The 10978-nt window shown below is 36.6% G+C and overlaps 2 protein-coding genes across 2 annotated transcripts; both read left to right on the top strand.

Annotated features, from left to right (window-relative positions):
• The first annotated feature begins 4271 nt into the window (after positions 1–4271).
• Positions 4272–7680, top strand: LOC133818369 (uncharacterized). Its single transcript, XM_062251211.1, has 8 exons — positions 4272–4467; positions 5341–5466; positions 5583–5639; positions 5737–5829; positions 6079–6157; positions 6288–6412; positions 7006–7152; positions 7236–7680. Exons 2-8 carry the CDS (start codon positions 5341–5343, stop codon positions 7473–7475), a joined length of 867 nt encoding a protein of 288 aa, XP_062107195.1. The 5' UTR covers positions 4272–4467; the 3' UTR covers positions 7476–7680.
• Positions 7681–9007: 1327 nt separating this feature from the next.
• Positions 9008–10758, top strand: LOC133816249 (desmethyl-deoxy-podophyllotoxin synthase-like). The gene is made up of 2 exons (XM_062248845.1): positions 9008–9942; positions 10133–10758. Exons 1-2 carry the CDS (start codon positions 9016–9018, stop codon positions 10748–10750), a joined length of 1545 nt encoding a protein of 514 aa, XP_062104829.1. The 5' UTR covers positions 9008–9015; the 3' UTR covers positions 10751–10758.
• Positions 10759–10978: the final 220 nt, after the last annotated feature.

Below are 10978 nucleotides of genomic sequence, written 5' to 3' on the forward strand. Positions count from 1 at the left end.
TGTTTCGTCGGTCCCCCTGAGAGGGGGCCTTCGGGTTGGTAATACTCCTACTCCAAGATAAAGTGTTATTATTCTTAGTCATGGAGGAGACAGTCTTGGACTGTGCCTCTTCATCCTGCCTCTGGGAAAGTAGTTCTGAGAGTGTCCTTGGGGTCCTACTCCTCCCCTGGGACTCTCTGTTACTGTTGTCTCGCATTCCTGCTGCTTTGCCCTGAGCAGCAGCTTCAGCGTTAGGTCAGGCTAACTGAGTAGCCGCCTCTAAGGCCACAATAGCCTCTTGGTGTCTCCGGTCAGCTTCCTGCTCCCTCTGGATCATTCTCTGGACCTGCTCATATATCTCTAATCGTTGTCGTTCCATAGTTGCCCTCTGAAGGACAATTTCTGCAGCAAAGGCCTCCTGCCTCGCCAAAAATTGTGCCATCTCCTCTTGGTGAGCGTCCTGTGGATCCTCCGCATCAGGTTTATCTCCAACCTCCACCTGAGGTTCGTTAACGGGATCTATGGGATCCTGGGTGGTGGAATCCCTGGGAGCAGTCTTCTTTGTCTGACTGGGTTTTGGAGGCATCGTAAACTGATGAAAGTGCGTTTCTTGATTTCGTACTCTTAATGAAAGCACCAAAATATTGAACTGTGAAATTGGCCAACGGTCGTATGTATAGTATACGACACCTTTTGAACGAAATAAATAGAATAAATGACAGAGTACGATTATCTTATATAAACACACATGAATTTTATAGTGGTTCAGCCCTATTCTGATGAACAATAATAACCTAATCCACTTAGCTTTTAGTATTGAATCACTCGACAATTACACTGTTGAACCAAAGTATTCACTCGTTCTCACTTGCCCAAAATTTATCCCCAAATGTTCTTTAGATCTCCAAAATACCAGAAAAAGCAATCCAAGGGAAAAAGTCCAAAAGTCCTCTTTATGAAGCCCTGGGTCCTTTATTTATAGTACCCAAGGGCTGTTACATGATTAGAAGTACTGGAGATAGTGGTTTGGTACACGATCATTGTGAGTAAAGATACGTGTCCACCTCCCCATGATTATGAGATCGTGGGTCTTCCTGTTGTCTTCTCTGGATCGTGGTTGGTAATGCACGATTGAGACCAGAAAATGCTAAGTCTTGATTGGTCTATGAGACTTAGGTGCTATGCCTGATGACCCTTCAGAGCTTGGGTGCTAGGCCTAATTAACCTCTGGGTGCTGGAACTATTGATCCTCTGGGTGCTAGGCCTGTTGATCTCAGTTTGAATGAGAGTGAGATATTTCTTAGTGAAGTGCGCTTAGGGGTTTGAGCCAATCACCCTATGAAGAATAGGGTGGGCCGACCACCCAAGTGGTTCTTGAGCATGTCAGGCCGACCACCCTAGGGGTTGGGGTCAGGCCGACCACCCCCAAGGATCCTTGGGGACATATTGGGGTCGACCACCCCTGGGGTAGGGGTTAGGCCGACCACTCTCTTGGACACACTGAGGCCGACCACCCCAGGGGTAGAGGTCAGGCCGACCACCCCTAGGGCTCTTGGGCTTGCTTAGGCCGACCACCCATAGGGGGTTTAGGCTTGGTTGACTTCCCCATAGGTCCTGTCACTACTACAAAAATTGCATGAGAAGTCAGTTAAAAACCGACCTATAAATGTTCATAAGTCGGTTTGGAACCGACCTCTCATGCAATGACTTACCATGTAAACACATGGTAGGTCGGTTGGCGCCAAACCGACCTAGGTGTACAACATGGTAGGTCGGTTGTACAACCGACCTATGGTGTACAACATGGTAGGTCAGTTGTCCAACCGACCTATGGTGTTAGTTGTACAACCGACCTATAGTGTAGAACATGGTAGGTTAGTTGTCCAACTGACCTATGGTGTACAACATGGTAGGTCGGTTGTCCAACCGACTTGTGGTATTCTATTTTTTTTCTTCATATTAACCTGTATTTTTTCATATTAACTTATAGAACCCTCACACTATTGAAATTGAGCATCAAATAAAATAGAACCAATATCAAAATTACCAAAGTTACAAATAAAAAAAAATACACTTAACATCACCAATATATATCAATAAATTTACAATCTTTAGATCTGTGAAAAATCAAACTTAAATCTGCACAATTTTACAATATTCAATATATATATATATAACACAAATATAGACACTTAGATCAATGCAAATTTACATGTATAACTCATAGTACAAATACCCAACTCCAACCAAAAGAAGCAGAGCAACGGACTTCATGACCATCACAGGCACTCCTATAGGCGCCAACATCATTCTTTGTTGTGCCATTGATAGCTCCCATTCCTAAGAAGCTAGAAGAATTCATGATCAATATACAAAGCAGTAATCTTATCACTTAAAATTCATAATAAATTTTAAAAAAATCATATTGAATGCAAAAAAATGAGTTTCTTGCAAAAAAAATTGAAACATTTCTGTTGTGGCATCTTAAAATCATTTAAATACACTTGTTAGAGCAAACACACTACTAAAAACTCAAAAATCTAAAAAAAATTATGGCAAGTTTTCATGTTTCAGCATAATAAACTTTGCCGTTTCTTTTTTTCCCATCGGTCTTTTCTCAGTACTTTGTCATTTTTTCCCTGATTTGTGATGTCACTGTCGCATTCTCATTCGCCACGTCATCCTCATATTTTTGAGGGATAACACTTGGAATCATTTCGTTCACTCCGCTCGGACTTAAAGGTAAGAAAATTGCACCATTGTGCAGCTATGTTGGGACTAATGTTCCTTATATTTGAATACATATGTTGTATGATTATGATATGCCATGTGAGCATGAAATAAATGGCCTAAGAGTGTCGGCACTGATATTTGCGCACAGGACGCGGCTCGGCCACTAAGAGCTGAGGTCAGCTAGATAATCACTAAGCTTAGCCTAAGCGAGCCGTAGTCAGTGGGTTAAATAAAGGGTGCGACCTAGGGGCGTCGACCCTGAGTATTGTATGATGATTATGATAAAATGATGAGTATTGATATATTTACCATTGCTAATCCAATGCTTATAGCTTGTTAAATACTGGGATGAATGGCTTGTGAATCATTAATTATCCTTTCTGATTAGGTAACTGTTATGACATGCTGAATAATTTGTTAACTATTTTATGGATCATTTGATTGACATCATTATTTATGCTATGATATATGGTTTTCTTGCTGGGCCTCGGCTCACAGGTGCTACGTGGTGCAGGTAAAGACAAGGGTAAGATGGATCAACCATGAGTTGGAGAGCTATGGGGGCAAGGTGTACATTGTCAGCTGCTCGTCCGCCACAGACGAGGGATTGTATAGGGACAGAAAACCTAAAATGTGTATTTTGCCATTAGAGTGGCCTTTGCTTGTATTTGACTTTTGGAAGTTTGTAAATTTGTCATTTAACCCTGTTTTAGGGATCCCATGTACTAAACATTTATTTAAATGAAAAATTATCTGTTTATATTCAAAATCTTTTAACCTTTACTTGTTTATGACTTTAGGAGCATGTTTTCAACTAAACGACTTGATTAGCAAGTCTTGCATTACTTTAGACACACAGTGTAACGGTCTTGGTTACCCAGGGCGTTACATTATCGTACCAAATATATATAATTTTAAAATACAATGTACCAAATATGTACAATTTCAAAATACAAGGTACCAAATGAGCATTATGATAAACACAATGTATCAAACATTTAAAAAAACACAAGGTGCCATATTGTTACCTACTCAAATAAAAAAAAAAGTTGTATTTATGGAAAGAAGTATAATTAGCTTGATGTGTATTTATATATTTGTAAAGTGTGTATATAACTCCTATATTTCTTTTTATTTTATTATTTAAACATTAAAAATTAAAAGACAATTTTTTCCTTTAAAAATATAACTCACCAAAATACAATTTTTGAGTTTTTTTAGAACAATTTAGTCAATTTAAACATTTTAATTACATTTCCTAATTAAAGACAAAATGATTCCAATTATCTTTCTAGTTAGTTTTAATTAACAACATAATACAAATAATAATTTTAATTATTTCATATTTTATTCTTATTCATTTCAATTGATTTATTCAAATTTTAATTACACTTTAATAAACTTATCACTAAAGTAAAAACATTTATTTTTCAAAAGAAAACAATTTCCTTTTTTCTTTCCTCTACCAAACATAGGTAAGGGTGATATCGTAAATACCATTTGTTGCCAATGACACAAAAGAGGGTGTCAAAGTAATGTTTCCCTCCAATTTAGGTAGAAAAAAATATCAATATATCTAAAACCCTAAAAAACACTATCGTGCATTTGTACTATTCTTCTTCCTTTCCCTCTCACATAATCTCAACAATCTGTCGCTTCCAACCTTCGCACATCAAGCCTAGTCGTCTCACACTCTCCCGCTGCTCCTCCGCCGGCTGCACGCTGCTCTCCCGTCCAGTCACTTTCCAAGTCCAGGTTTTCTTCGATAGCCGAATTTTTGTTTTGACAAATACATTGTTTTGAGTTAAAAACATGTAGAAGGTTATACTTTGAAGTATGGCTCTTATTGAGTCCAATACAATGATCGCCGGAGAGAGAAACCTTGAAGTGGAGTAGAGTAGATTAGAGTATCCATTTTGTCATCTGATATAAAGTGACTATGTTGATTCGTGTAAACATGAATAAACCCATTGGGGAAATCAATCAAATCAAAGTTTCGGTTAAAGTAGTGCTCGGTTGATTAGAGCCATCTCCGTCATTTTTCTACTTAGTAGTTTTATTTAATTTTTAGCGCGAGTAGAAACGAACAAAAGCTCTGCAAAGATTACGAGTGAATGAATCATTTAAAATTTGGTGGTCCTTGTAGAGCAACAATTTCCAGATAATTGTGAGAAGGGTAACTTTCATTTTCTGCAGTGGTGAGGTCACGTTACTGTGCAACAACACTGAAGAATATTGAATTTAGAAATTCTATGTCATTGTCAAATAAAATGATGCTAGGTTTAAAGCTTGAACCAAATAATTTACTCATTTGATGAGGTACTTTATAGTCAAATGCATTTGGACCACAACAAAAGGATTGCATCATTGTTCAAAATCGACTATTTTGGGATGTAAAACAACTTTGTTATATCTGTTACTGTATTTTGAAATATTTCTTTGGAGTATAATTTGTTCTTTTCAAGGAACAAAAGGGTTTCCTATTAGCTCACTTTTGTCATTAGAGCATGGTGATATAGAGTGGCTATTCTCTATTATTTTTTTCATTTTTTTCTCTCTTCTGAATCTATTAGTTTTTTATTTATTTATTATTTTTATAATTGCTCTTTGTTTTGTGCACTTGTAAAGATGGTGGGATTATCCCTGGGAGAGAAACATTTCATACAGGGTGGTATTGCTCAAGACCTTCGCTGTGATGGCCGGAAAAGATTAACTTACAGGCCCATCTATGTTGAAACAGGAGTCATTCCGCAGGTACATCTATGTTTATTTTGTATTTTTTTCCCATTATTCTTTTTTACATTATTTTTCTTCAGCCGATGTTGAGAAAATTGTTTATTTAATCCTTATCTTGCACTGCCTTATTGCAGGCAAATGGTTCTGCTAGGGTCAGAATGGGTGGCACAGATGTTATTGCCAGTGTGAAGGTATCTAACTATCTGTATGGTCTTGGCTTAGATTCTCTTCTTCCTTTTTTCTCCTGATGAAATTGAGTTATAATGCACGGTGACTGTTCAAGTGTAGGCTGAGCTTGGGAGGCCGAGTCAATTACAACCTGATAAAGGAAAGGTTGCTATAAATGTTGATTGCAGTTCAACCGCAGCCCCAGTGTTTGAGGTTGTGTACTTTAGTTTTGTTGCTTTTTTATTTATGTGCATGATAGCCTAGGTTATGAACAAAAATTAAAATTAAAATTAAAATTAAAATGTGATCTATTATAATTTTTTTGTATAGACTCTTATGCCGAAAACACCTGATAAATTTTTTGTGCACACATTGCATTAGATTACACCCACCTGTGTGTTTTACTTGTTACACCCTTGTACAGTTGTATGCAAAAGCTAACTACTTGTTACATTTACACAGGGCAGAGGGGGTGAGGAATTGTCAACAGAACTCTCAGTTGCTCTACAATGTTGTCTCTTGGGTGGTAAAAGTGGCTCAGGTCTGTGGAAAAATATGACTGATACTTTTATTTCTTTGTACGTGCCTTTTCTTACAAGACAATACCAGAATTTGATATGCCACTCAATATGCTCTAATGCTTATATATGCTACTTTTAATTTTTCTTCAGGGGCAGGAATTGATCCTTCATCTTTACTGGTGGTGGAAGGAAAAATTTGTTGGGATCTCTATATTGACGGCCTTGTTGTTAGTTCAGATGGGAATCTGCTAGATGCTCTAGGTGCTGCTATAAAGGTAGTTGGTTGTTCTTACTATCTTATTTTTAATTGTATTGTTTTCGTTAAATGATTAGTATAAGCTGTTGGTCGTGACTCACGTTTTATAAATATCACAACTATTTAATAAACATTTAGATTTCATTCTTGGACATATTCCTGTTTTAGCCAGAACTCTTACAATCGGGTTGCATAAATCTGAGTAATAACTTATTATGTATGTTATAAAAATTATTCATTTATGCTTTTGCCATGTAATATAATGACTGGTGAGTTATTGTTCACCAATTGGTGAAACTGTTTTTCGATGGACAAATTACTATCCTGTCAATTCAAGTCACATTCACCGATTGGCATTTAAAGTTTCTGTTGCATCACATGGTACACATGGTAAAATTTAGAATGGATGTGTATTATTTCTTACATTTTAATTACATGATGTCTTCACTCTTTTGAGATTGCTAAATCAGTGATATTTCAAATTCATTTTCATAGAATTTAGGTTTTATTCGGTTAATCTCTTGTAAAATCTGCTGGAAATTTACACTAAAACTATTTCTTCTAATTATGTTTATAAAAAGAAAAAAGGAAATGAAACTGATGTTCCGAAAGGCTGCTTTGAGCAATACAGGCATCCCAAGAGTCCAGGTTGCTTCTGGTGCCTCAGGTGATGATGATCAACCAGAGGTTGACATAAGTGATGAAGAATTCATGCAGTTTGACACATCTGGAGTCCCTGTCATAGTCACATTAACAAAGGTGATCTAACTTCACCCGAAAGTTCATCATCTTAGAGCCTTTGGTTCTTGCCACATGATTAACTTCTCCCATTTGTCTCATAGGTGGGTAAGCACTACATTGTGGATGCTACGGCAGAAGAGGAATCTCAAATGAGCTCAGCTGTCTCAATCTCTGTCAATAGGAAGGGCCACGTGTGTGGTTTGACCAAACGAGGTGGTGCAGGCTTAGATCCAAGTGTCATTCTAGATATGATTTCGGTGGCAAGACATGTCAGTGACCAGCTACTGAACAAATTGGATTCTGAGATAGCTGCAGCTGAAGCTGCTGAAGAAGAATCGTGATCTATCTTATTCGACATTTGATATTCAGTAAATTGGTCTGTTCAGCAGGTCCTGTTATAACAAAGTGTAGTTACTCATAACCTTTCTATTTGGATATCAATATGAATTAGAATCTGTTGTACGCTAAGTTGGCACTTTTTTTTAACCATAGTTAGATCAGTTTTCCATGAAAAGAGAATTTATTGCAGAAGCAGTTATTGTTCTTTGATGCTTTGTTCAGCCAGTTTTGAAACTAGCAGATTTAAACGCACCCCATTTTCTTGTTACAAAATATGGAATTTTGACCCTTAAGTGGGTTTAACAGGATTTTTCGTGGAGAACATTTGTTACTGCATATAACTTGGAGGGGCGTATACTATTTTATGCTTTAGCTAAATACTATTTTTTAATGCTGAATTTTATTTATTTTCTCAAATAGACATTGTATCTTTGATTGGTAGAAAATTAGTAGTAAAATATTTAGTCAAATACAATCTTTTTTTGTATTCAAAACAATCTTATATTAAAGAAGGATTAACTTAAATGAAATTATTTTAATTCTAATATTTGCTAGAGAAAATTTAATTTGTTTTATCATGCGAGTATTTTGGGTGTTCGAAAAATTATGTTTGGCCATTGACGATGATATTTACGGTATTAAAAAGAAATAGTTAGCTAAAACATAGGAATAGAAGTATAAATAAACCTAACGTGTAATCTATTGGGTAAGATTTTGGACAATCTTCTTGTAATTGTAATCTTGAGGTTAAAAGTGGAGTTATTGTATTCTGATAGTCTGGCTAATGCCAAGTATAAGGCTGAGTTTCTTCCATGAAATGGCAAACCATATGCTGCATAATTATCAGACTGACCATACTTATTCTATGATATAATTATAAAAGACGATGAAGATAATATTTGGTCTAAAGATATGCCAGGACAGTCTTTGTCTGCTCTGAAGGATTCAAATTGACTTGTTCATCGCTAGGTAAGGACTTCTTTAAAAAGAAGCAAAAAAGGACATGGGAAATTGTAGTTTAGTTGTAATAATTGCGATGATGAAAAATGAATGAAAAGAAAGATTTGTTAGCTAGTATGAACTATAGTACTGAAAAATCATATTATAGCAAAACATCATCTTTCAAATTGCGTCATAAATTTGATTTACGATTTTATGAAAGTTACTCGAGTGTTTCATATTATATATTCCTTTTCTGATTAGTGAAAGATTAATTTTTAAGTACACAAATCAAATAATGCCAATGTCTTGTGTACGCTTCCTAACAGGGACTTATTTAGCCTGAACTGTATGACACGAGACAGTGTCACCCATGGCTCCAACAGTTCAAATGTATATGAACATTTGGCTGTATGCTGCTATATAGTATAAAATTATATGAACCTTTTGTATAAGGGGAGTTAATAATATGTCAATTTTCATGCAATTGATAGCATATTAAATTCACTAATCCATTTGTGTGATCATCTAAACAAGTCTATTTAAGTGATATGAAACTAATCAAAGGCACCACCAACATCATACAAGTAAAGAGCTCTTCACATGTCCCAAATGATGCAGTTTTCATCTTTTCATGTTCTCATTACTACTTTTCTCTTCTTAACATCATCACTACTGTTTCTTTGGAGGAGATCCATAGCCAAGGCTCAAAATGCCAATTTGCCCCCAGGACCTTGGAAGGTCCCAATTATTGGGAACTTGCATCAGTTGGCTTTGGGTGGCTCATTACCGCATTACTCCTTAAGAAACTTGGCCAAAAAATATGGACCAGTTATTCATCTGCGGTTAGGAGAGGTTTTGGCTATACTAATTTCCTCACCAGAAGCAGCCAAAGAGATTTTGCAAACACATGACCTGGTGTTTGCTCAAAGGCCTCATACTCTTACAATGGAAGTGATCTCAAAAGAACACCCGGGTATTATTTCTTCTCCCTATGGCGAATACTGGAGGCAAATGCGAAAAATTTGTGTGCTGGAGCTGCTAAGCACGAAGAGAGTCCAATCATTCAAGACAGTAAGAGAAGAAGAAACATGGAGTATGATTGAGTCCATCTACTCTTCCCATGGGGTCACCATCAACCTTAGCAAGATGATATTTTCCATGACGAATTCCGTGATTTCCAGGGCGGCCTTCGGGAAGAAATGCAGGGGCCAAGAGGAATTTGTGTCAACACTTGACGAGTTGGTGAAGTATGGAACAGGTTTAGATATTGCTGATTTGTTCCCTTCACTCAAATTTGTTGGTGTTGTTACTGGAATGAAGCCTACTTTGCAGAGGTTATACCAGAGACTTGACAAAACTCTTGATGATATTATTAATGATCATATTGTGAAAGCAAAAGAACAAATCATCAGAAATGAACTTGATGAACCACAGGAAGAGGATTTAGTTGATGTGCTCTTAAGACTCCAAAAGTCAAATGAGCTCAAATTTGAGGTCACAACCAATCACATAAAAGGTGTCATTCTGGTATGGTTCTATTGGATTTGCTATACTCAACCTTTTTTATTTCCGGTTTTAAGTGGCCTTAAATCTTTGGATGATACTTTTATCTATGGCATACTACTATAATTACTCATTATACAATCTTTTTCTCAAAACAATTGAGATGAAAACTCACTAACAAAATCTTGTTGAAACATTTTTTTTTCCTTTCTAGGATATTTTGGCTGCTGGAGGAGAAACTGGAGCAGCTAGCATAGAATGGGCAATGGCAGAGCTACTTAAAAATCCAAGAGTAATGAAGAAGGCACAAGATGAGGTACGAAAAGTCTTGCGAGGAAAGGCGAAGATTGAAGAAGCTGATGTTCAAAAACTGGATTACCTGAAATCAGTAGTTAAAGAAACACTAAGATTACATCCTTCTGCTCCCTTGTCAGTAAGAGAGGCCAGGGAAAGTTGTAAAGTTCTTGGATATGAAATACCATACAAAGCAAGAGTGATAATCAATTTGTGGGCATTAGGGAGAGATTCAAAACATTGGAACAATGCTGAGAGGTTTCAGCCAGAGAGGTTTCATGGTTCTTCCATTGATTTTATAGGAACCAACTTTGAGTTCATTCCATTTGGGGCAGGAAGAAGGGTATGTCCAGGAATATCCTTTGGTATTTCAAACATTGAGATGGCACTTGCTCAGTTGTTGTATCACTTTGATTGGAAACTTGCCAATGGTGCCAGATTTGAGGAGCTAGACTTGACTGAGGTTTTTAGTGCAACCAATAGGATCAAGAACAATTTGTTATTGATTGCCAAACCCTTAGTTCTCTTTAATGAGTAAGCACATTAAAATGGGATTTGAATTGTGCTTGTGCTTGCCCAATATGTTGGATTTTAGATTTCTTATTAATAAATTTGGGTTTTATCACTTGATTTAGCATATGTTGACTGCGTTTTTAGCCAACGACGTGAGAACGTCAAATACGACGAACCTTCAAGAGAATGTAAACGACAACAGACGGTATAAACAAGAAAAGTAAATAACACAGAATTTTTATAGTGGTTCAGC

This window comes from Humulus lupulus, chromosome 2 (genome assembly GCF_963169125.1).
Source record: "Humulus lupulus chromosome 2, drHumLupu1.1, whole genome shotgun sequence".
NCBI classification, from domain to species: domain Eukaryota; kingdom Viridiplantae; phylum Streptophyta; class Magnoliopsida; order Rosales; family Cannabaceae; genus Humulus; species Humulus lupulus.

Bases quoted from the DNA above. Each gene is read 5' to 3' on its own strand.
- LOC133818369 (XM_062251211.1), top strand. From the start codon at position 5,341: ATGGTGGGATTATCCCTGGGAGAGAAACATTTCATACAGGGTGGTATT. The intron at 6,158-6,287 runs GTCTGTGGAAAA...ATTTTTCTTCAG, and splicing joins GGGTGGTAAAAGTGGCTCAG to GGGCAGGAATTGATCCTTCA. The intron at 7,153-7,235 runs GTGATCTAACTT...TTTGTCTCATAG, and splicing joins TCATAGTCACATTAACAAAG to GTGGGTAAGCACTACATTGT.
- LOC133816249 (XM_062248845.1), top strand. From the start codon at position 9,016: ATGTCCCAAATGATGCAGTTTTCATCTTTTCATGTTCTCATTACTACT. The intron at 9,943-10,132 runs GTATGGTTCTAT...TTTCCTTTCTAG, and splicing joins ACATAAAAGGTGTCATTCTG to GATATTTTGGCTGCTGGAGG.